Raw genomic sequence first — 25,809 nt, 5'->3', positions numbered from 1 at the left:
TAGGGCCGGTCAATATGGGGAAGCTTGAGGAATATGGGAGCAAGTGGGTAAGGACATGTGGCACAAGGAGAGTATTGAGTGGGGAGCAAGTATGGTCCCCTACTCTCCATGTGGTCCTCACCAACCCATTTCACATGGTAATGCCACTTGTAGATTTATTATTAGTTTGCAATTTTAATTTAATTTAGCTTTAAATTAATTTGTGGAATTTCATGATCCCACATTGATGGGATAGAAATTCCCACTCATACTTTCCTCTATAAATACCAACCTTGGGATTTGGAGTAAAGTGCTTGAGTGGGAGTTAGAAAGAGCATTCCATATTTTGGGAAAAACTCTTAAACTCCATTAACACTTGGGTTTTGATTGGACCTTGCTAACTCCAAGGTAGCGGACCTAAAAAGTCGTGTTCGTCCTTTGTGGGTGGATACCGTTGGAGGCACGGCATTTGCGGTGCTCAAGGCTTTCAAGTAAGAGCCCGTTTTGAGAGGGCGAAGCTCGCTTCAAGGGTATGATTCGTTCTTCATTTTCTTGTGTTTATTTATTTATGCTTTATGGTTTTATTAATTACGAGTGATTCCTTAGGTCGGGGTTATTTCCGCGGTGAGTCGGACTCACCAAACCATTAATTCTATCACTTTTTACCTTTATGAAGGGTAATTTAGTCAATTTAGATGATGATTTTATGAGGTAAAGGTAAAAAGTGGAACCTACATGCCAAATATTTTACTTGGAATTATCAGTGGTAGTGCTCCTTAAACTTTTTACAACTTTGTGGTAATTCTTTTAAAAAAAATTTTAATAGGTAATTGTTTTCAAAACACGCGCTTTAATTGGTAGTTTTTGACAAAATTTCAAAAAAAAAAAAAAAAAAAAAAAAAAAGTCCTGTTCAATTCAAAAAGCTCAAGATATTTAGCCTAAAAATCTAAAATATACTCCCTCCTATCCTTTAACTTAACGTAGAGAGCTTGTAATGGATTAATGGCGGTGAAAGCATCATCGTCAGCAATAACGCCTTAGATATTCTCAACCATTTTTGAATGATCGAGTTCAATTGAAGTAATAATCAAAGTTTTGAGGAGAGAGAAAAGGGAGAACTTTCCAGAAATCCTCAACCATGTCAATTCGCCTGCTATCTAGAAGAATTTTACCTCATGTACTCAAACATAATACGCAGTCCACTACTTCTCAATTCCAGTAAGTATTTTGCTAATTTCAAACTTTATATTTGAATTTCTGCAAGTTAGATTCATTTTAATTCAATTTTATTGATTTTGGTATAGGAAATTATTTCAATCAATTGGACCAAGTAGTTATGAAATTAGGCAAAAACTTACATATAGTTCATGGTCAGATAGAAATCATCAGATTGCTCAACGATATCGTCTTATTGCATTTGAGCCGAGGCGTTATTTTGCATCCAATAATGTTGTTCAAGAGAAAAAATCGCGAAAGATGTTGTATTATTTGACTGCATTGGTGTTTGGAATGGTCGGATGTTCCTATGCTGCTGTCCCCTTGTATAGGAGATTTTGCCAAGCTACTGGTTATGGTGGTACCGTTCAACGCCGTGAGGTGAGACTTGTTTGATTTTGTGTTGGTGTATGTTTCGGGGATTAATAGTCCTGTATAGTATTTTGGAGTGTTGGAAAAAAAAATGCATTTTCCCGAGAAAGTGATATATTGTAGGTACATTATTGGAAATGAATGCTTGTACTCTTGCCTCTTGGATATTGTTTGGAGAAGAAAAACTAGTATAGGATTTGCTCATTGAATTAGAAATGGGAAGATAAACAAAGACGAGTTTATTTGTTCATTATGCTAAGTGCTTAGGTGATTAGTATTTAAAAATAGTGTATAAATCATCATTGCCTATGAATCTTGTAAGGCCTAAAAGAGGGTAACAAAGATTATGTCCAACAGTCCAACTGGTAATAACATGTTAGAGCATTATGATTATTTATGTTTGCATGGATTCTTATATTAAAATGCCCAAAGCTATCACATTATCAGTTAATACTACTAGAAGATTATGATGATAATTCTGGTTTTACTGTAAGCTGATGATTTTAGTAGATTAGCTCTTACAAAGTTAATATGTGCTAATTATGAACAGTGAGGGGTGGGAGGGAGGGGGAGGGAGTGCCATTATATTTGAAAAGAACGGCTGAAATCATTCCTGGTAATTGTATATGGAAATTAGTTGCCTTTGCTACCTAAGTATCTCCATCACTTTTGGAATGATGAGTATAACTAATTGTGTGCCCTTTCTGTAGACAGTAGAGGAAAAGATTGCCCGGCATACAGAAGATGGTACTGTCACCAAAAGGTCAGGTTTCTCAAATTCTGCACATACGTTGTTTCTTCTCTGCACCATATTTAAATGTTATATGAAATGCTGAATTTTGTAATATAAATGTTCATGTCAATTGTATGCCTTGAATATGAATGTTTTGTAACCCTGATTTCTGTTAAAGCAATAATAATCTTGTTAATTTTCCACCAAGAAATTGAATTTGTTATTGATAAGAAATAGCTTCGTAGTGCCTTGAGCCCTTGAGAGGCTATCTGCAGAAATAGAGAGAAGGGCTCTTCTACCCCAAGGCATAAGGAATGGTTGGGTTGGGTTATGGTCCCACAATCCAACCAGTATCTTCATAGTAGGTGGCCTAAATCCTAAAACATTTTTCTTCCAAGAGTGCCTACCCTGATTTTACCAAAGGTTTTTGCAAATAGTATGGCCTCATGGCCATGATGGTAAGCAAAATCCTAAAAAAGGTGAGTGTTATTGGTGCTAGCGTGTTGAACCTTTGATTGAAAGTCAAGCATGCTGAGATAATTTGTGTTGTTAGGAAGGAAATGAAAAGGGATATTATAAATTGTTTGATTGCACTTTCTCCATTAAATTGGTTTATGATTTCAGCTATCTACATGTAATCTATTGAATTGTCATCTTTGGTTAAACATTACCAAAATAATCGAAGATATTCTTACATGTTAAAATATTTGATCAAAAATCTGTGAAGATATTTGAGGTCGAAACTAAAGAAGGAAAATTCCCTTCACCCTTTTAGATTTGAAATTTAAATAATGTAACAACTTTAGCATTTTCTTTGTTGGATTTTAAGCTACAATGGCATCAATAAAAAGTTTCTCTATGGTACACATCTTTTCTTAGCTGGGTTCGTAATTAGAGGCTGAATTTGAACACTAAAGGAATTAAGGACTGGGCGCGTAGCCTAAAATGGTTCATTATAATTTAAAAGGTTTGTCCAAGGTGGGTCAAATTACTGTTTGGTCGTCTGAGTATCTGACATGCTTCATGTGGAGACATTAGGCTAAATGATTTTTTATGCCGTATGCTGTATTGTTAAAGCTCTTTTTTTTTGAAAATTAAACATTTTTTTTGTTAGGCAAAATCAGGTTATATAGAGTTAATGAGGGTATAAGTCAATCTAATCTCGCTTCTGTAAAATCAGTCAAAAAGGATGTAACTGGAGTACTGGACTATGTTGAATTAGGAAAATATCAAGCCTTGAACTTGAAGAATTCTTTCATTGAAGATCTCAGTTTCTTTATTTTGTTTTCTTATTCTCCTTGGATTACTTTTGGTGTGAGATAATGAGTATGGTTCCCTTGAAGATATTTTAAGTTTAGTTTATATCTTACTTAAAAGCTTAGTGGCTAGCAAGTTGGAATTTTTTTTTTTTTTTTTAAAACAAAACAAGTTGGAAATTTTACTCTTTAACAAACACTTTGGAATATATGAACATTCCATCTCTAAATTGTGAGATATGTTGGAAAAATTTTGGGCTCAAAATCCCCCTCCCCCCTCCCTCCCTTCCAGAATTCTTTACTTGTTTTCATGTGAGTTGCTTGAAAGCCATTAATTCTTTTGTTACAGAGAAATTGTAGTTCAATTCAATGCTGATGTTGCTGATGGGATGCAGTGGAAATTTACTCCTACCCAAAGAGAGGTATCAATTTATTTTAAGCCTATACCTGAAAGGCTAAAATTGTGGTTGTGATATACTTCAGCAACATGTAAACTTTTCACTAAATTGTACTTTCATTGCAGGTGAGGGTTAAACCAGGAGAAAGTGCTTTGGCATTTTATACTGCTGAAAATAAAAGTTCAACTCCTATTGTTGGTGTATCTACGTATAATGTTACGCCCATGAAGGTAAGAGCTTCTGATAATGTTATCTTTTCTTCGACTGGAATGACGTTTTTACCATTAAAACTTGGCTATGAAAATCTCACCATTTTTACATTATTCTCCACCAAGAAGTATTGTAGATTTTTGGCATCAACATATTTTAGGTCCCTAACTTTCAAAGTCTCAATTCCCAACTATTTTTGTTAGGAAAAAAAAAACCCAATAATGTATTCGCTGAATTGAATTTTTTTTTTTTTTTTTTTTTTTTTTTTTTTTTTTTTTTTGAAAAAATTAAAAATATTAAGAATAAACCAACATCACCATACACCAAACAAGCTGCCAAAATGAGCAGCTATTAAACCAAACAAAAACTATCTAAACATCATTTTCTTAAACCATTCTAAATTTATCCTACTGCTTTTAGCAGGCATGACAAAATCAATTCTATGCTTGATATCAAACAGCAGCTCCTTGATAACACTCTCAGGTCCTCTAAGAAACTTCTCCCAAACAGCTTCTAAACCTTCCAGAAATCTGACTCAACTTGTGATTACAGTCTTCATGCAAACTAGGAACCAGCTGAACTTGAAGGCTTTGAGCAAGAATATTGCTTCATGGAATAATCACAACCAACGTACAAATGCTCAACTGTTTCATCACCATGATTGCAGAGAGGGCACTTAGCATCAACACTCACACCAATCCTAAAGAGAAACTCTTTCACTCTGTCTTTATTTAAGAATCATTCAGCAAATGAACTTGTGCTTTGGGATACTAAACCTATTCCAGACCCAACTGCACCAAGGAACCTCATCATATTGCTTAGTAAGCCACTTATAGACAATAGCAATAGTGTAACCCTTTACATTCTCTTTCATATATTCCTTGCATAGCCACACTTGAGCTTATCTTTAACCCACCATATCTGTTTCCAGTTCCACTTAACATTGTTAGGCATTGAAACCTCTTCCAGCTTTTCTCTTTTAAATACTTAAGCATTAGGGTTGTCAATGAGTTGATATGTTTGTGAACTACTCGCGAACAAGCTCGGACAAAACTTGGTCAAAACTCGTTTGTTAAGCTACCAATCAAGCTTGAACAAAAATCTCAAGCTCGTGAAATAGGTGAACAAAGCTCGAACAACATCATGTTTGACTCGGTAATGTTCATGAACAACTCGTTTAAGTCAATTTATAAGTTTTTTCACGCCCAATTAAAATTCAAAAAATTTATATATCTTTTATTCATACATATTTGTAAAAAGTATTAATTATTTCATCATGTAAAAACATGAAAACTCCGTCATTGCTTTTTTTTTTTTTATAGAAAGAATATAAAAATCTTATATAAAATTAAATGGATGTGTTAAAAATTAAAAGAAACCATTTTTTGATGATAAATTAAGGCTTGTTTATTTAATCAAGCCCGATTTAGACCCGTTCAAGCTTGAACTTAAACTCGAAATGCAAACGATTACATTCATGAAGAGAGCTCAGACAAGCCAAATTCTTAACGAGCCCAGGTCGAACAAGATTTTTCAAAGCTCGTTCAAGCTCGAGATAGTTCGAACACGAATAGTTCTTATCAAGCTTAGCTCGAACAGACTAAAACTCGGCTTGGCCCGAATCTGAGCAATATTCCATATATGCTTCCCAAGAGCTGCAATGTTCCAAATCTTACAGTTATGAACACCTAAGCCACCTTGCTTCTTACTTTTACATACAATATCCCAGGAAACGTGAGGACACTTATTAAAGAATGCTTTACCACTCCAGAGATAATTTTTGCATATAGCAGTCTCATCAATACATACCTGGGGACACTTTTGGGAAACAAAAAGATACTAGCCCAATAAATGTGCATAGAGATCAAAACCGAGTTCACTAACTGAGCTCTTCAGCATAAGAGATACTGCAGTCCAATCTTGTCAATAAGTATTTGACAATCATCTTCTGCCAGCTTCTTTGCACTCTCATTAATACATACCTGAAAGGAAGCGAGCCCTCCTCAAAACCAGAACTTCTAATAATATCATCCTTGATTTCCTTGTCCACATTGTAGCAGTATATATTTTACTTTCCTTCATTAGCAACCAAACCAGAAGCAACTGCTAAAGTAGCCAAACTTCTAAGGATAAGGCCAATAGAATCCTTATCACCTTTGCTAAAAATGATCAGGTCATCAGCGTAGATGAGATGATTCAGCCTCACACTCTTACATCTAGGATGAAACTTAAAATTCCTCTACATCCCAACTTGACCCAAGATATGCTACATAGAACTCAGGTAACCCAACACTCATTCACCAAAGTTATATCAATCCTACTCACCACCCTTTCTCCTTCATCCTGGTTATTATTCCGGGTAAAAGAGCATCCCACCTTTTTCATATCATAAATCTCACTCTGCTAAACACATTCCCTAAATTGCTCAAGCTCAGCATAGGTTGTGGGTCTCCCAATTCTATCTTCATAGTTGAGAGGGCAGTTAAAATCTCCAAGAATCATCCAAGGCCCCTTCATAGCTGCCCCAATACTACAAATATCTGACCATAAAGCTTCTCTCTCTTTACAATCATTCATACCATAAACATTAGAGCAAAAGAAATCCATCTTTAAGGCCATATTAGTAGCCTTTAGATGAAACAATTGAGTAGTAGCCCATAGCACCAGGAGGAAGCAAGGCCCTTTAAATTCTTTCACCTTTTATATCAAAGAAAAGTTAGAAACACACCAACCTTGCAACATCCCAGCATAAAGTCTCGGAAAATTTCTAGGTTTCATTTTAGTCTCCAAAATACCAAACAAATCTTCTACCTACTTCTGCTAAGAGAGGCTATTAAGGCCTCTCACATTCAAGATAAGAATCTATCTATGATTAATGGATTCCCCCCACCAGGAAGCAACCCAACTAGCACATCTCCAAACACTAGAGGATCTTCACACTGTAATCTCTCAAAAGAATTACAGACTTGCACTGTAGCATCCTGCTTAGTCCCAGACATCTGTCCTGCATTACTTGTATGCTTAGGGGTAGCTCTGATCCACCCATCTTGCTTCTCAGATTCCTGCTCTCCTCCCACCTTATCTTGGATATTCAGCTCAGTAGTTTTAACCACTTGCTGCTCCTCTCTGACAGGTGGCTCTTTAGGTCTCCAAACTTTCTTAACCATCCTGTACTTGTCTTTTGTATGCCCCATCTGTTTACACACCTCACATCTGAAAGGCTTCCATTCAAAAACCGCTTTCATCTGAATAATACTATCAGTCTCACACATAAATTCAATCCATTAGAAAAATCGCCATTACAACCATTTCCACAAGAAATCTGGCATTGTTCACTTTCTCCGTCATTTGAGTAGCATTATCAGACCTAATTGGGATACCAACTAAGCTAACAAACTTTCCTAAACAAGATTTCCCCCAATATTTCAGAGGTAATCCAGGAATTTGAACCCATGCAGGAACCTTAGTAATTTCCTCAAAATTTGATTCCGTTCCATCATCCCATTGCTTCATGAAAATCGGATGATTATCAAACATTACATGAGCAGCTCTAGGAGCTTTCTGTTTGGATTGAGAATTCAAGAATCTAATCAGAAATACCCCTTTTTTCAAGGGAATCACCTAATCAATATTCTTCACTCCTCACATTCTCTTACAAAAACCCATAAAGGCATTCACATAAGGATTAGCCCCAAACACATAAGCAACAATACCCAAATTCCAATACGCAAGTTCATCAGAAACATCATCAAAAGACAATTGCAACAAAGGTTTAACATCAGAACTTATTGGCCTAGCATGGCGCTCTTGAGCAATCGATACTCTGTTTTGCATAACCTCTGTTTCAGCTACCTCCATTACATCTTCTCTCGATTTCATCACATCCAACCATTTAGACAGCTTAAGACTTAGTTCTTGACCCATGAACTGGGCTGAGAATCAAATCCTCCGAGTTTTCAACCTCATCAAAATTTGGGGGTGGAATACCCACAAAATCAGTCTTCGATTTTTCCTTCGATTGAGCTGTCAATCGATTCCTCTCATCAATCTCCTCTCCAAGATCATTCTTATTCTGGCTTCCCTCCCCCTAGTTACCAACTTCTTCGGTTTCTTTTTTGGCATGGCAGAAAAAGAAAAACGTAGAGAGTGAAAATTTTGTAGGTATCTATATACATGAAGTTGGATACTGAATGGAACTTGATAATTTGATATCTATAATAAAATTCAAAAGCAACCAAATGCATGTTTAATGCTCCATATTCTAAAAACTTATCCTCCGTAAACTAAATCCTTGCACTTTTGAAAGACCTTTATCATTCAAGCATAGGCTTTTAGTGAAATATACACGACAATTTCCCTCGTTCTTTTGCAATCAATTATTATTATTTTTTTTTTATTTAGTTTTCCTTCATGAAATATATGGATCTGCTTTATAGGCGGCGGTTTACTTCAACAAAATACAATGCTTTTGCTTTGAGGAGCAGCGACTTCTTCCTGGAGAGCAGGTTGATATGCCTGTAAGTTGTAACAGTTCATGATTTATTTTTGTAATTAATAATTTTTTATTATTATTTTTAATAAGAATTGCCAATCAAAACTTACAGGTCTTCTTCTATATTGATCCTGAATTCGAGACTGATCCTAGAATGGATGGCATCAACAATATTATTTTATCGTATACATTTTTCAAGGTCTCTGAGGAATAAAATATACATGAGATCCTGCTTGATTGCAAAGTTGCAGATCATCACTACTTTTCCTGCCCCGTGCTAACTACGGCTCCTAAAACCAGTTAGCTAGCCATTATCAGGTTATCAGGTGATTGCAAAGTTGCAGATAATTACGACTTTTCTGCTCTTGGCTAAGTATGGCTGCTTAAATCTGTTGGCCATTATAATGGCTGGTTGATTACATTTCTATAATAAGCTTTTTCCTACTCTCATAGTCTCATCCATACCCTCTTCATAAGCAGGTAGATTGGAAATTAAAGGCTTTTCTGCTCTGGCTTAGTGTGGCTGCTTAAATCTGTTAGCCATTATAAACGCTGATTGATTACATTTCTACAATAAGTTTTTTCCTACTCTCTCTATACCCGCTTCATAAGCAGATAGATTAGAAATTAAAGTCAATTACATTTTTGTGTAGTATCACATCATATTTGCTACTGAGAGAAGATTTTGAAGGATATTCTGTGTAGTCATTACTTATCGGTATTTTGAAGGATATTCATTTGCAAAAAAAACATCTACTTGGCAAAAAACCTGCAAAGTTTTGGCTGGTCTCCCGGCTAGTCAACATTGACTTGTCCTATGTTTTGGAAAATGAACATTTAATATAGGTGAATTTTTAAATTACCAACAAAAAATGTAATTATTTTCGAACTAACTATCTATTTAATTTTTTATTTTAAATCATCACTCCTTAAATTTAATAAATGCTCAGGTTATCAACCATTTTAAAAATCCAATAAAGTTTCCGTCTGTAGGCCCCATCTAACACTTATTTTGACCCGTTAGAATGATTTTTTTTTTTCCGATTTTTTTCTTTAAAAATGTTCTCTAAACTATAATTCACATTTCCTTCACCAAATTCTACCAAATTTCAAAGAGAAAAATGTGAATTGAAATTAGAAGAGCGTTTTTAAAGAAAAAAAACGGGGAAAAAATCAGTCAAAAAGGCCAAAATATGTGTTTGGTCGGGCCCACAGATCGAAAATCCACCGGATTTTTGAAACGAGTGGTAATAAGAGCATTTATTTAATTTAAGGGGTGGTAATTTAAAATAAAAAATTAAACGGGTAATTAGTTCGAAAATAGTTACATTTGTGGGTGATAATTTAAAATTTTTCCTTTAATATAACATAAATGACCATTTTTGGCTGATCTCCCAACTAGTCATTTGCATATTTTGCATTGTACCTATTGACTTTAAATATAATATAGGAAAAATTGATTAAAATAATCTCAAATTTGACTCGTTCGCTCAAAATAATCCTAACTATAGATTATTTTTAAATAATCCGAACTTTTGGAGTTGTTTGCTTTAATTAGTCCCAACCGTTAATCTAACCTGTTATAACAGGTTAGGAAACATGTGTCACGACTATATTAGTTGAAAAAATTTATTTCTTTTCTTAAAAAGAATTTATATATATATAAACCAGCCACTCCCTCACGGCCACCCTATCCTGTCCCATTGGCAGCCCTACAACTTTACGACAGTCCCCTCTTCCCACCCTTTTCCCACCGGAATCCCGCCCCCACTAGGCCATCACGACCTCGCCACCAAAACTGCCCTACCTTCCCGGAATCCACCCATGATTCACACTCCTCACCTGAAAACTACCCCTTCTAGAAAATTCAAACTAGTAATATTAATACAATAACTACTCCATATCCAAATTGAATCAACAAATAAAATTACAGCATAATAAAAATTGAAATTAACGAAAAAAACGATGAAATTGAAGACGAAACTGGAAAAATTACTAGGAGAGAGAAAAGAAGTGAAGGAGTGGTTAAAGAACGCCATCGCCGATTGCCATAATTTTCGGCAAAATTGCAGAATTGAAACTTATAACAAATTTGTCAAATCATCTTAAAATTGCAGGAATAGTATCAACCCTCAAAGTGGATTCCAGGAAGTGGGGTGGTTTTGGTGGCTAGTGAGAGCGGGATTTCGATAGATTGGGGGTGGGGAGAGGAGGCTGTCGGAGAGTTGGGGGCTGCGGGCGGGAGTGGGGAGGGTGGTCATGATGGTTTGGTCGGGTATTTTTTTTTGTTTTGTTTTTTTTTTTTTTTCAACTAATACATGCCCCTCAAATAAAAAAAAAAATAATTTACCTCTTCAACGGATTGCCAGTCACTTGGGACTATTTAAAGCGAACGACCCCTAAAGTTTGGATTATTTAAAAATAATCCATAGTTGAGATTATTTTGAGCAAACAAACTAAAGTTAGGATTATTTTTATCAATTTTTCCTATAATGTATACTAATATTAAATGAATATTCACTAACAATAAAGTGAGCAAAATAACATTTGTTCTTTTTGTTTATTGCATTGACATTTAACATAATGCATATATATATGAACAATGGAACATTCACTCGAATATGAGCAAAATTACAATACTTAATTGGTTCAATTCTCTTGAAAAAGTGTCATGCGATTTGTTTAAATATATGATTAAATACTATATGCGTCGTTTGAAGCGCAATTACGCGTCATTTGAAGCGCAACTACGTTAAGCATGTTGTGAATATGTTTGACACTCATAGGAAGTGGGAATTGACATTATACGATTAGAGACAAAAAAAGTAGGGAGTCGTCAACAAGTTTATAAATCGTTCACGAATCATTAAAAGGCAACCACGAATAGGGGACAACGATAGACAACAACGATTAATCCGTGAAGGTTACACCCCATTCATAATCTATGAGATTACTAACTCCATATGGTTCAGAACCATGAAAGGAGGATAAATGATGATGGTAAAAAGTGAGTCATGAAGTCACATTCGCCCGTATTGGCCTCAACTTTATTATATTCTTATAGCAAAAAATAATTCATGTGATCTCAAAGGCATGCAAACAAAGATTTAATTTTCTCCAAACTATAATTATGCTAAATTGGTTGAATGGTAATGCAACACATAATTATAATGTTTGTGATCACTTGATTAAACAACAAGATTAAAAAGGAACCTAAACCGGTTGTACAAATTGTCTTATTAGTCGTGATTTTCAATTACATATTCCCTTTAAACATGCAATATAGTGATCATCATGAAATATAATAAAGTGAACATCAACATTGGAAGCAGTTTAACAATAATATCCAACAATTATTATTTAGACAAACATGACAAAAATCGTTAGAAATATAATAGGAACAAAAAGAACTTGATTCCTTACTTTGATTTTGTTTTGCTTGCAACTATAAAATAAAACGCGTTACTAACTTCAAGGAGAATTAATAAATAATAATGGAAATTAAATTAAATTAAACTAGAGTTGATTTGGGGCTAAACCTCAAACCTTGGTTTAAGTGTGGAACTTCAGGTTAAGTATGGACTCCTTGGAGTGCTTAGGGTAAGTATTTTGAGAGAATATGGAGGCTAGTGGTTAGGCTAAAGAGAGAGAAGAGAATGGTTGTTGATGCCCCGAAACCGAGGAAATCAGCCTCGTATTTATAGAGAAAATGTGAGGAGTGACGCACGGAACCCTAGAAGTGAAAAGGCACCACGGAGAAACCCTAGAAAAATGTCACGTCACGGCATGTGCACTGCGACACGGCGCAAAATACCGTAACACGGCCCAAAATGCCGTCACTCGGTATGTCTGTCATGATACAGTATACATTTTTTCCTTTAAACCGTCCAAATTAATTTTAACCCTATTTCTTAATCATTAAGTACGTGATATCTTGGTGCCGTTACAGAATTTCGGGCTTGTTTAGACTTAGGGTTTTTATTATTTATTCAGGCTTAATTAATAAATAACACGAATATGTTTGGACTGAGTTTGAATAAATGGTTTGGCTGAATATGTTTGACGGAATATAGATTTTGAGCACTCTCGAGATTAAATACTCGACCCAACCAATAATGGCGGTGAAAAGGTTGTTCATCATCGGGTTTGGTTTAAGGAGACATATTTAGGTGTCTACAGACGCCACCACTTTGACTGAGTTTGTAGAAATGTAAGTTTCAAAAACGATAGTCAAAGTAATAGATTGGGATGGAGAATGACTTAAGACGTTTTTTGATCCTAAATCATTCTGTATACACCGATACTATAGAAAAGGTTTGGTTCCCCAGATAAAATAGTGAAGGGTATACAATGTGTATTTGAGACCAGTTTACGGTAACAAACACGTTTTGGTAGTTTTCTACGCCTCGAGAAATCCACCGGATGAAGACAATTATGATATTTTTCACACCTCTATAATGATGTCAGATGATCCCCGCCTCGGGATTGCTATTAGATGATGTTTTTCCCACCTCGGGAATGCTAATAGATGATGTAATAGCTAACTCCTACGCCTTGAGAATTGTCAACAAACAACAATTTTCTACGCCTCGTGAAAAACTTGTTTGATATGAGATAGTTTCCTCAAAATCGCCGACTTCTACGCCTCGAGAAGTGGCAACGACCGACAATTCTCCATGCCTCGTGAAAAGATTTGTCTGATCTGAGACAGTTTCCTCGCCTCAGGAACTACATCGTGAGCCACTCCACCTTATGTAGCACACAAGTGAAATTCCATACTCCGAGAATAACACTAAATATCCCTGCCTTGGGACATAATCGTTGACTTTTACGCCTTGAGAGAATGAGAGGTGGCAACAACCGACAATTCTCCACGCCTCGGAAAAATCTTGTCTGATGATGAGAAATTACAAGTCTCTGTGTCTCAAGAACCTTGCAACATGAATCGTCCTTGCCTCAGGATATGATCACTGGATTTTTGATAAATGTTTGTTGGTGATTGTTCGATTGTACCCGAACAATGGTTGCAGATGATGATGGTTCGATTATCCCTGAATGTGGGTCGTAGATGATAATTTGTTCGATTTTCCCCAAACAGAGGCTGTTATTGAGACCTGAAAAATAAAATTTTCCAAGGAACTCGTATAGGCTGTGATTAACTTAACCAACTTACTTGACTAAGCTCGATTTGACATGACATGACATCTGTATGAATTATGACTATGTGCGTATAGTTTGAGTGTGTGTGCAGACACAAGAAAATGAAAATACAAAAGCAAAAATTTCCGTCATTTTTTGTCATGAGGGGAGGGTATCAACTTTCTCCGAAAAAGAAAGACGTGAAACATGAAGTGAGAGTTTTAGAACTTTCCTCGATAAAAATTTTGAAATTTTTTAAAACTTACCCAAAATAAGAAAGATGAAAAATGGAAATGAGTTTTGAATTTCCTCGCTGAGAAAATTTTGAAAAAGTTTTTGAACTTCCCCCAAAGAAAAGACATGAAAAAGGGAAGAAGTTTTGAACATCCTCGTTGAGCATAGAGAAATGAATCGCATGGATTTTATTCTTGTCAAATTGAATTGGTCATCTTGAAAATAATGTATGCAAGATGAATGTTTGTAGGCCAGGAGGCTAAGGACAATTACATCATGTGTCACAATCCACTAATGCACTTAGGTCATGATGCTAAGCACAGTAATGTATGTTGCTTAGGTTAGGAAGCTAAGCATCACATAGTGTATGAAGAACAATCTTGATGAACGTTACTTAATTCTGGAAGCTAAGCACGTATATAGATGAAGTGATTATTACATAATGAACGTTGCTTAGGTCAAGGAGCTAAGCAAGATATGCTTTGTATGATTACATATCTTTGTTATACAAATGATTTTAAGCATATTATGCGATGTGTGAAACAATGAATATTGCTCAGGTTAGGAAGTTAAGCAATTATATAATGTTTTTTTTAATGAATGTTGTCTTGAAAGATGATAAATCATGTGCGGTAGGGGAAAAAGATTTCATGATAAAGGGTTCCTAAGAGAAGGATGATATGGCTATGTATGTCTGAAAGAAGTGTATGAATGTGATACTAAGGCTGGCTGCAAAGGTTATGATGATGAAAAGAGATGTGAAAAGAGTCGAGATGGTGACTCTTTAGGCTGGGTAGGTTAATGATGTGGGTCAAGTCCCCCAAGACTAGCTCTAGATGGATAGGGTTAAGCATTGGAAATGTTTTGACTTGATCATGTATAAATATGAATGTGAATATGGCCGCACGTCAATCTGAGGTTGCCTTCGTATCCATTAGTAATCAGGACGAACGTAGCTTTAACCGAAATTTACACAAGTATATGTATACCTCAAAGAGGTTTTTTTGAGGGTTGTTACGTGGTTAAGCTAGTGGTTTGAAGAAGGGTGAAAGGCTTAAGACCCGAGAGAAGCCCCTCAAGATGTGTAATTGTGTGTTTGAAATTTAAATTCGCAAGTTTTCTTTTTCACACATTTTTTTTTGCATTGAATTTTGTTTTTCTTTTCATTCTTTTGAATCAATGTGGGAAATCTTGGATCATGCGATCCATCACTCATTTAGCATTTATGTTTCCTAGACACGGTACCAAGCACTCGATGAGAGACCCAATTCGAGATGTGTTCATATCAAAGACATTGGAACACTTTCCCTTAGACATTATTTTATTTTCATCATTCTTTTTTGAACTTGATTTTGAATGTTACAAAAATTGTACACCTTCCCATCCCAAGTAAGTGAAAGTGGGTTGAATAAATGAAGCCAATCGTTAGACGTGACTCAAAGTGGTTGATGAAGAAATGGAATGTATGTTTGAATGGTTAATGCAAATAATGGGTTGCAAAGGTAGGTGCCTTAAGTCATGGGTGTACCTTGTGTTTAATTTGACAATTTATTCTTTCTTTTTTTTTCAAAAATGACATGATCGTGATGTAAAAGGGAAAGAATGCTTGACAAAGGATAAAAATACGTCGTCAAGATCCTAACCCTAAATCAAATAAGATTTATATAACCTAAACGAACCAAATACAAGTATAAGGTAAGCAAAGGGTCAAACTATAGGAGAAGCTAAGCACTGTGATCACTACTAATTAATTAAGCTATCTCGGGACAAAGAACAAAATTATCCAGGAGATCAAACTAAGAGTGGAATGAATTAAACACAATAATAAGAAAACACCAAGGGTAATGGGTAGATGTAGGTTTAACTTGAACATGCAAAAACATAGGAACAAATCAATAATGAACTAAACATGCATGAATATCGATATTAAGGGTCCAATCTAGCCACCTTTTGGGGTCAATTGGCTTCTCCTAACATAGCCTATATTCTTTCACATTAGAACCATATATTGGTCAGTGCAATCAAGTAACAATCGATACAAATGAACTTGGATAAGTCAACTATCGTTTCATTTAGCAAAGGTTCATCTTCAACCAACTAACAACGTGCACTTTGCAAGAAGAGCAAAGAAAAATCAAGCATGTAAAGACTTTAATCACAATCAATTTTAGTCCCAACACTATAAACATTAACAAATTCCAACTACATCATCCCCACACCCTTGTCTAGATCTCACTATCCATGGCATAAAGTCAATAATGATATTAACAAGAAAAAGAATGATTAATGAGTAATTAACAAAGCAAAAGCAATATAAAACAAAATCAAATAGCAAAGTAAAGAGAGAAGAGTAAGGAAATGCTCATTCATTATTGAAGTTGAAGTTCTACAAAGAGGTTGATTAAACTTCTTCTTTAAAATCCATGCTAAAAAATGGAGTAATCCACACTTTCTCTCTCTAAAATGCCAAATTAATGGTGTTTCTCTCTCTATAAAGTACTAAGATTAATTGGAAATTAAGAGATAATTACAAAATTTAAGATAAAGTCTATTTATAGTGATTCACTAATCAAAAATAAAGACTCAAGGAGAGCTCTCTCCTCACATGCCGTGTCCTCTCATGGCCGGGTACGGAAATGCTTAACTCATCAAGCCGCACCCACGGGAGGAAGGTGTAGGGGCCACTTCAACTGAGGAGAGGCCGCAGACAGGGAATAGGGGAAAATGGGAATCGAAAAGCCGCGCTCGAGGGTGTTGAAAGGAGGCCACTCCCAGGGCGCGGCTAGGTGTCTTCTGGAATATCTAAAGGAACTGTATAGCAGCTCCCCGTACCCGCGACACCTGCTTGGCTGCGCGCCCTCTCCTTGAGCATATCTTTCCCTTCCTTAGCTCATATGATACCATAGGCTACACCAAAAAGGCCAAGGACCTAAAAAAAACATCAAAGTAAACTAAGAAAATGGAAAAAAAAAGGGAGAAAAAAGAGAGAAAACACGAGAAAAGATAAAACATCACAAAAATGAAGATAAAACACTTGAAAAGGCTCAAACAAATGAAAATGAGGGGAGAATCCTTAGAGAAAAAGGATAAAAGAGTGGCGTAAATGCCACTCATCAAAATCCCCCACATTTGCCTCTTACTTGTTATCAAGCAAAGAAATCTAGAAGAGCTAAATCTACCAAAGAAAAACCGAATTTGATTTTAGCAAAAGCAACAAGCCATTTGAACCTCAAGGTCTCCCCTGAGGACGAGTTGTGATCTCGTGAGGGTTTCCAAAGAGTTTACCCCACAACTCTTGCAAAATTGCGTTCAAGACAAACCAAAAAGGGGAAAACAAGAAGATGAATCAATGAGAACATGCAATCATAATCAAATAAAGCTTTTAGATACCTAGAATAAATGGATGGAAAGTTTTCTAAGTAGTAAAAGTGATCACGAAAGGTGATGCCAATGGTTGATTAAAGGATAACTCATGCCAAGCATAGAGAACTCTAACATGCTCCACTCCCCCTTCATTCCATACATTCTTACCGCGTTCCCTCATCTAGATTCAAATCCACACTTGGAGGTAGCATCATGACTCCTCAAAAGAGCCGGAACAAAGATAAAAAAATACAAAATAGGGAGACCCGACATCTTACCAAGTCATGCTCTCTCCATATGCTTGAAATCTAGCTCCCTCCACCGACAAGTGACTCAACTACCCTAAGTCAAAAGAGCATTAAAAGGGTTGTAATATTGGCTAGGGGTGAAGGTGTGGAAAAATTTGGAAATTGGTGCTTAGCCTAATCGTGAAATGAAGGGTGATCAAGCCTCCTTTCCAAAACCAAACATTTACCAATTTTCAAACTACATTGCCATAAACTTGAATTACATTACCAAACATTTTTGAACTTTCATTGTTCTTCGTTCATCGTCATTGAACAATTCTTTATTCCTTTTTGTTTTTCATTTTGCAAATTTTCTCAGTTTTTCATTTCAAATTTTCTTTTTTTTTTTTCAATGTCCTCGACTTTTATAACTATGGACGGCTTTTTTTTTTTTTCTAGGATCTGCACTTGCTTTTATCAAACAAACATTCACAAAATCACTATTTTACTATCCAATTAGAACCATTACCTTCAACATTTCAATTCAACTTCAATAAGCTTTCACGGATTGAGCTTCACAATCATAAGGGTGAAAGTAAAACAAAGGCCATGGGCTTGTAATGTGATATAATCAAGGAGGGGAAGGCTCAACATGGCAAGTGAAAGGGGAAAATGCAACAAAAAATACAAGAGAAAATAAAATAAAAGCTAATCCTAGAAAACAAAATAGTCACTGAATGAAGAATGCTCTTTATCATCCCTAAATTAGTTCGGTCGTGGTCGCAGGAAGCTAGACGCCAAGTTTTAGATCTAAGCATGCCTTGCTAAGGATCCTATGCCGCTCATATAAAAATTGTTGGAGGGTGGAACAATGAAACTCACATCGGGTTACAAAAACCACCTCTAGGGCTTCAAATCCTCTAATAAAAGCAACACCTTCTTACCACAAACAAGTGAAATTGGGTTTGATGGGCATGAACCTATCCCAGAGTCAACCGATGGCAATCCCGAAGCATGCAAAATTTTAACACTTAGTAAGATAGAAATTAGATATGTCCAATTTATATAGTGTTTTATTCCCGTCCCATGGTAATAATTAGTAGTGTTTTTGGCTCTTTAGGGCCACTTATATTACTAATTTGTGTTTTCTAGTGCTTTTGTAGTTTTTCTTGAGTTTTGTAGGAAAATGCACACTTGGAGCGTTTTCCGGGTTTTTCAAGAAGCAACTACGAGAGTTAGGAGGACACGGTCATCCTTGAAGCCCAGGACCGGTGAGTGCCGGTGATTAATGGCTCGGTATGTGATACCGGGGCTATTGGATCAAGTAATTAAGACCCGATGAGGAAATCCGGAATTGGCCGAGGAATCGAGCCCAATTGAAATCCAATCCTCGAAGAAGAAGCAGGGCTCGATCGGGCAAGCATACGCCCGATCAAGTGGCCACGCGCAAAGAAACATCAAGGAAGAAGCGCGCCCGATCGGGTGAGCGTAGGCTCGATCAGACGCAGCACACCAGCAAGGGGCATAGTAAAAAGGTGGGCCCGATCGGGCGGCCCTTCGCCTGATCGGGCACGTGTTTTTCGAAGTACCTTTTTAGTTTTGTTTTTGTTTTTGTTTTAGGAGTGTTTAAGTACGAATTATGTACGTAATTTTTGATTACCTTCTCTTTTAGATTTTCTCTCTCTACTTAGGATATTTTCTCTCTCTTAAATCCTCTCTCAACTTTGTTCTTAATTACATTCATTAATACAGATTTCTTTTGGTAACAATTTCTTCTCTTTTAATTTCAGTTATTTTATTTAATTAATTCATTATGTCTTGCTTTATTTATTTGATTAGGTTATATTTAATTATGCTTGAGTAGTTTTATTTCTAGGGTTTATGGGGATCTAATAAATAATATGAAGGGGTAAATTTGTGATTGTTGATTATTAATGCTTGGTTAATTTCCTATTGATTGATTTAATGCTATGCAATTAGATTTGACCAGATTTAATTGTATGAGTTTAGCAATATTAATTTGAGATTCGACAGATGAGAATTGATGTTTAGGCTTAGTTTCAATAGGCTGACTAATTTATAAATGGTTAAGTCGAGATTCGACAAATGAGATTTAATACCGGTAAATTAACTCTGTGATTATAATACGTAGCGAAAGCCCTTTATAATCTGATTAATCAATGCTTGATGATTGTTTATTATGATTTACCCTGGAATATTGTTTATTAGTGAACCTATGCCCTAGGTCTTTTAATATTTATTTTCTCCCTACTTTATTTCCTCCGATCTTATTCTTCATAGTATAGTCCTTAATTACAACAATATTGGTTACCTTGATAATTTAGATTATAATAATTAATTAGGAGTAGAAAGACTTGTTTCCTTGTGGATTCGACCCTACTTCCCTATCTGCATTAGTTAGAGGACTTAGGTAATACTTTTGATTAGGGATACGACTTTACCCTGTCAAAATTTGGTGCCATTGCCGGGGAAACGGTTTTATTTTTATTTTCTGATTATTTTTTGTAGTCTAGATTATCCCCTTTTTTCTCAGAGAACGTTAGTTCTTTGAGGCAATTCTCATATTTGTCTTTTAGTTCCTTGTTTATGCCCAGGTGTTCCAGATCAAGTTACATCCCATTCGATCCTGAGATCGAGCGCTCGTTTTATAGGCAAAGGAAAATCTATAGACAAATTCTGGCGGGTTCTAAGGAGGACAGCAGTCGAAGAGATCCTCCCTCTGATTCTAGTGACGCAGAAATTCCTTTCAGATTCAGAATAAGAGATGACGGCCTAGAAGAAACTCAGTGACTACTCGCAGTCGAAGCTCACTGATTTCCCGCATCTTACTCCCACCCCGGCTCTAGATGGAGTTCAATTTGAGATCAAGCCCCAATTTATCACTATGATAGAGAGGAAGAAATTCAATGGTGCTAAGGTTGAAGATCCTAATCTTCACATTGCAGATTTCTGCTAGTATTGTAACACCATTAGACAAGCCGGGGTCACGCATGACCAAATCAGGGAGATTCTTTTTCCCTTTTCATTATGTGGCAAAGCTAAATTATGGTTTAATGGTTTGAATAGAACTGCACTTGGTATTACTAAATGGGAAACTCTTGCTTTGAATTTCTATAATAAATATTATCCTGTAGAGAGAACAACGGTACTAAGGAGTGCTATTCAAAACTTCGCTCAAGAGGCCGACGAAATGCTATATGAGGCTTGGGAGAGGGTCAAGGATCTACAGAGAGAATGCCCCCACCACAATCTAGCACAATGGCAATTGATCCAAGCTTTCTATAATGGACTTGGAAATTCTTCTAGATTAGTTCTAGATTCTGCAGCCAGTGGGAGGTTCATGAATTTAAATGTGGACGATGCTAGACAGGTTATCGAAGACATGGTAATACACAATTCCCAATACGGGAATCTGAGAGGGTTTGCAAATAAAGGAAAACATAATGTCGATTGCGTATCCTTTTTGCAAGCTCAGTTAACGTCTATTTGTCAAAAATTAGATAATCTTACTGCTACTCCTAACTCTGTAGCTAATGTTTCCGCTGTTGCTAATAATAAAGCTTTTTGTGAAAATTGTGGAATTGTAAGGCATTGGGAGCAAGATTGTAGGGGTTCCATGGAACAAGTTAATGCCTTTCAAACCTATAGGCAGAATAACCCATATTCCAACACTTACAATGCCAGTTACCGGAACCATCCATATCTTTCGTACCGGAGTACCAATGTACAAAACCCTCCACCTCCACAACAACCACAACCCCCACCACAACAAAAATATTACCACCCAAATTCCGGCCAGAAAAGCCAAGCATCACCCTCATCATCTTCCAACGCTTCCATGATAGAAATTACAGCAATGCTTACCAATATGCAAAAGCATATGGAGAGTAGGGATTGCAAATTGATTCTATTCTAGCCCACAATAAAATCATGGATGATCAAATTGCACAACTTTCATCTACCCTACAATCCCGTTAGCAGGGAGCTCTACCATCACAACCTATCCATCCTACAGATCATGCCAATGCAATCACTCTAAGGAGTGGTTCACATTATGATGGAACTCCTATGACAAAGGAAGATGGACAAGTTCCTGATCTAGATTCCTCTATACCAAACGCTAATCCTGCTAACCCTGCAGGGCTACAAATAGATACTAACCCTTCTAATGTTTCTGTGAAGGGTAAATCTCAGGATAAGGGAGGAGATGTGCAGAGCCCGGTTATAAAACTACCATTCCCTAATAGACAATTGAAGAGTAAGTTTGATAAACAATTGTAAGTTCTTAGAGGTTGTGAAAAACCTGTAGGTAACAGTTCCTTTCACTGATTTAATCACTCAGATTCCTGCTTATGCTAAATTTGTGAAAGACATTCTGACTAGGAAAAGGGCCTTTAATGAAGTAGAAACTTTAGCTTTCACAGAGGAGTGTAGCGCTCTATTGCAAAATAAATGCCCTCCTAAATTAAAGGATCCCGGTAGTTTTTCTATCCCTTGTCATATAGGGATTGTTTTTATTGATAAAGCTTTGTGTGATTTTGGTGCTAGTGTCAGTGTTATGCCATCGTATGTCTGTGCTAAACTTAATATGGGAGAGTTAAAAGTTACTAATATAACTTTGCAAATGGCAGATTGTTTTGTAAAATACCCCTTAGGTATTTTAGAGGACGTCCCTGTCAGAGTTGGTAAATTTTTTATTCCTGTTGATTTTATTGCTTTAGACATGGCACAGGATACACAAATACCCATTTTATTAGGTAGGACTTTTCTCCATACTGCATGAGCCATTATTGATGTGAAAAATGGCAAACTAACCCTTTCTGTAGGTGATGATAATGTTACTTTTAATCTAGGGAAAGTTTTGAAAGGGCCTATGCTAGAGGAAAATTGTTGTTATATTGATATAATTGATATAATGGATGATATTTGTGATGATAGCTTGCCACAGGTTCTTGCAAGGGATCCCCTAGATGAAATTCTTTGCGGGAATTTATCTATAGACAATGCAAGCGTTTGGGGTAATGAGGTACAAGATATTAAAAGAGCTCTTTCCTTAAAAGAGTTAGGCCCCAAGGAAACAATGAAGGTAGTATATTTATTTCAGGAATCTAAACCTACAGAGGTCAAGAAACCTGAACTAAAACCTCTCCCTTCTCATTTAAACTATATTTTTCTAGATGAACAGGAACTATACCCCGTGATCATCAGTACTGCACTTAATGACCTACAAACTTCCCAACTTCTAGGGGTTCTTCAAACCCATAAGAAAGCTATTAGGTACAGTATTGATGATCTCAAGGGTATTAGCCCTGATTTTTGTATGCGCATGATACATCTAGAGGACAACTATAAGCCCTGCATTCAACCCCAAAGAAGATTGAATCCTTACATGCAGGAAGTAGTCAAGAAAGAGGTTATGAAATTACTTGATGCAGGTATTATCAATCCTATTTTAGACTCCAAATGGGTAAGTCCTGTGCATGTAGTGCCTAAAAAAGGTGGGATGACTGTGATAACTAATGAAAAAAATGAATTAATTCCCACTAGAACTGTAACAGGGTGGCGTATGTGTATTGATTATCGTAGACTGAATATCGCCACTAAAAAGGACCACTTCCCTCCTCCCTTTATAGATCAAATGCTTGAGAGGTTAGCTAACCATAAGTTCTTTTGCTATTTGGATGGGTAATCGGGATTTTTCCAAATTCCGATTCACCCTGAAGATCAGGAAAAGACAACTTTTACATGCCCTTATGGCACTTTTGCATATCGTAGAATGCCTTTCGGTTTATGTAATGCTCCGCTATCTTTCAACGTTGTATGATGAGCATCTTTTCTGATTTCACAGAGTCCATTATGGAAGTCTTTATGGATGATTTTAGCGTGTATGGTTCTTCATTTGATTCATGTCTAATTAATCTCGCTAAAATTTTAAAACTATGTGAAGAATGCAATTTAGTTCTAAATTGGGAGAAATGTCACTTTATGGTGACAGAGGGAGTATTTCTAGGTCACATTGTATCTGATAAGGGCATACAAGTAGACAAAGCTAAGATTTCAGTGATTGAGCAATTACCTCCCCCAGTTAATGTTAAGGGAGTTAGAAGTTTCTTGGGTCATGCGGGGTTTTATCGCCGCTTTATCAAAGATTTTTCTAAAATTGCTAAACCACTGACTCAGCTTTTTCTCAAGGATGCTCCTTTTATTTTTACTGACGAGTGTCTTGAGGCTTTCAACAGGATCAAGCAGGCTTTGATATCGGCACCCATCATATGTGCTCCTGATTGGAATCTTCCTTTCGAGATCATGTGTGATGCAAGTGACTTTGCACTAGGAGCCGTGCTCGGACAAAGAAAGAACAAGGTTTTGCATGATATTTATTATGCAAGCAAAACTTTGGATGAAGACCAAGTCAACTATGCCACTACGGGCTTTAGAAAAATTTAGATCATATCTTGTTGGTTCTAAAGTCATTGTTTCTACTGACCATGCAGCGTTGAAGTACTTGATAGCTAAGGCGGAATCAAAGCTAAGGCTACTCCGATGGGTTCTTTGCTCCAAGATTTCAACATCGAAATAAAAGATAAAAAGGGAGCAGAGAACGTAGTGGCAGACCACTTGTCACATATCAGGTATGATGAGGGTAAGGATTCTCTTCCTATAGATGATTCTTTCCCTGATGACAACCTATATGCAGTTGTAGAGTAACACCCATGGTATGCCGATTTTTCTAATTATTTAGTGGGTGGTACTCTACCTCTTGACTTGTCCTACCAACAAAAAAAGAAATTCCTTTCTGATGTTAAACATTATTTTTGGGATGATCTTTTTTTGTTTCGCGAGTGTGCAGATGGATTATTTCGCAGGCGTGTTCCCGAATGGGAAGTCCACGGTGTGCTTACTAGTTTCCACACCTCCCCATATGGAGGACATCATGGCCCCACTAAAACGGTGGCCAAGATTACTGTCGGGTTTTTAATGGCCTACAATGTTTAAGGATGCTAACATTTTTGTGCAGGCTTGTGACTCTTGCCAGAGGACTGGCAACATCTCGCGGCGGCATGAGATGCCTCAAACCGGAATTCTAGAAGTTGAAAATTTTGATGTTTGGGGTGTTGATTACATGGGATCGTTCCCTTATTCAAAAGGGAATCGCTATATCCTTGCCGCCGTCGACTATGTATCCAAGTGGGTTGAGGCCATCGCTACTCCTACCAATGATGCCAAGGTGGTCCATAGACTTTTCAAGAAGACCATCTTTCCAAGATTTGGCGTGCCTAGAGCGATAATTAGTGACGGAGGATCTCACTTTCATGAGCGGAAGTTAGACACCCTCCTCAAAAAGTATGGTGTCTACCATAGGACAGGTTTAGCCTACCATCCCCAAACTAGTGGCCAAGTTGAAGTTTCTAACAGTGAGATCAAGGCCATTCTAGAGAAGGTGGTAGCAAAGTCAAGGAAAGATTGGAGCGACAAGTTAGATGACACCTTTGGGCGTACATAACTGCATTAAAGATCCCTATAGGTACTATTCCGTATAGACTCGTGTACAGTAAAGCATGTCATCTCCCAGTCGAATAAGAATATAAGGCATATTGGGCAATTAAGGAGCTCAATTTGGATGCCAAACTAGCGGGAGAAAAAAGGTTACTTCAACTTCACCAACTTGATGAGTTTAGGTTGACGGCCTATGATAGTGCTCGAGTCTACAAGGAGAAGACAAAGAGGTGGCACGACAAGATGATCCTTCCAAGAGAATTCAAAGAGGGTGATAAAGTGTTACTGTTCAACTCTCGACTTAAAATATTCCAAGGAAAGTTAAGGTCAAGGTGGTCGGGTCCTTTTATTGTAAAAAGGGCCAATCAATTCGGTTCTGTATAAGTTTTCGATGAACATGGTAACGAGTTCAAGGTTAATGGCCAAAGACTCAAGCTATATCATGAGGGGGCTACGATTGGTGCAGTTGAATTACTTCACCTAAGTGGTTCCGATTCACTTTGAGATTCAATGGGTAAGAGGGTCGTGCGGGACCTAGATAAACCAGCTCTTTGCGGGAGGCAACCCGTATTTCTTGCTTTCTAGACTAATTTTTTCCTTTTTTTTTATTATTTATTTTTATATTTTTTAAAGAGGTGACGAGAGTGAAATATTACCTTTCATGAGCGTTTT

General features: G+C 36.6%; 1 protein-coding gene across 3 annotated transcripts; it reads left to right on the top strand.

Moving 5' to 3' along the window:
- Positions 1-864: 864 nt before the first annotated feature.
- LOC110695493 (cytochrome c oxidase assembly protein COX11, mitochondrial-like) lies at positions 865-9,101 on the top strand. 3 transcript variants are annotated; one of them, XM_021872719.1, is made up of 7 exons: positions 865-1,198; positions 1,360-1,576; positions 2,278-2,330; positions 3,906-3,978; positions 4,080-4,184; positions 8,601-8,681; positions 8,769-9,101. In XM_021872719.1, the coding sequence occupies exons 1-7, from the start codon at positions 1,119-1,121 to the stop codon at positions 8,868-8,870; spliced, it is 711 nt and encodes a 236-aa protein (XP_021728411.1). In that variant the 5' UTR covers positions 865-1,118; the 3' UTR covers positions 8,871-9,101. The 3 variants fall into 3 exon arrangements, with proteins under 3 accessions (XP_021728411.1, XP_021728412.1, XP_021728410.1); XM_021872720.1 differs by having other exon boundaries at positions 1,356-1,576; XM_021872718.1 differs by having other exon boundaries at positions 868-1,198; positions 1,285-1,576.
- Positions 9,102-25,809: the final 16,708 nt, after the last annotated feature.

Source organism: Chenopodium quinoa, unplaced genomic scaffold (assembly GCF_001683475.1).
Source record: "Chenopodium quinoa cultivar QQ74 unplaced genomic scaffold, ASM168347v1, whole genome shotgun sequence".
Classification (NCBI taxonomy): Eukaryota; Viridiplantae; Streptophyta; class Magnoliopsida; order Caryophyllales; family Amaranthaceae; genus Chenopodium; species Chenopodium quinoa.
Note: the sequence above shows the minus strand (reverse complement) of the source record. Positions and strands in the feature narration are given on the sequence as shown.

Bases quoted from the DNA above. Each gene is read 5' to 3' on its own strand.
- LOC110695493 (XM_021872718.1), top strand. From the start codon at position 1,119: ATGTCAATTCGCCTGCTATCTAGAAGAATTTTACCTCATGTACTCAAA. The intron at 1,199-1,284 runs GTAAGTATTTTG...ATTTTGGTATAG, and splicing joins TCCACTACTTCTCAATTCCA to GAAATTATTTCAATCAATTG. The intron at 3,979-4,079 runs GTATCAATTTAT...CTTTCATTGCAG, and splicing joins TTACTCCTACCCAAAGAGAG to GTGAGGGTTAAACCAGGAGA.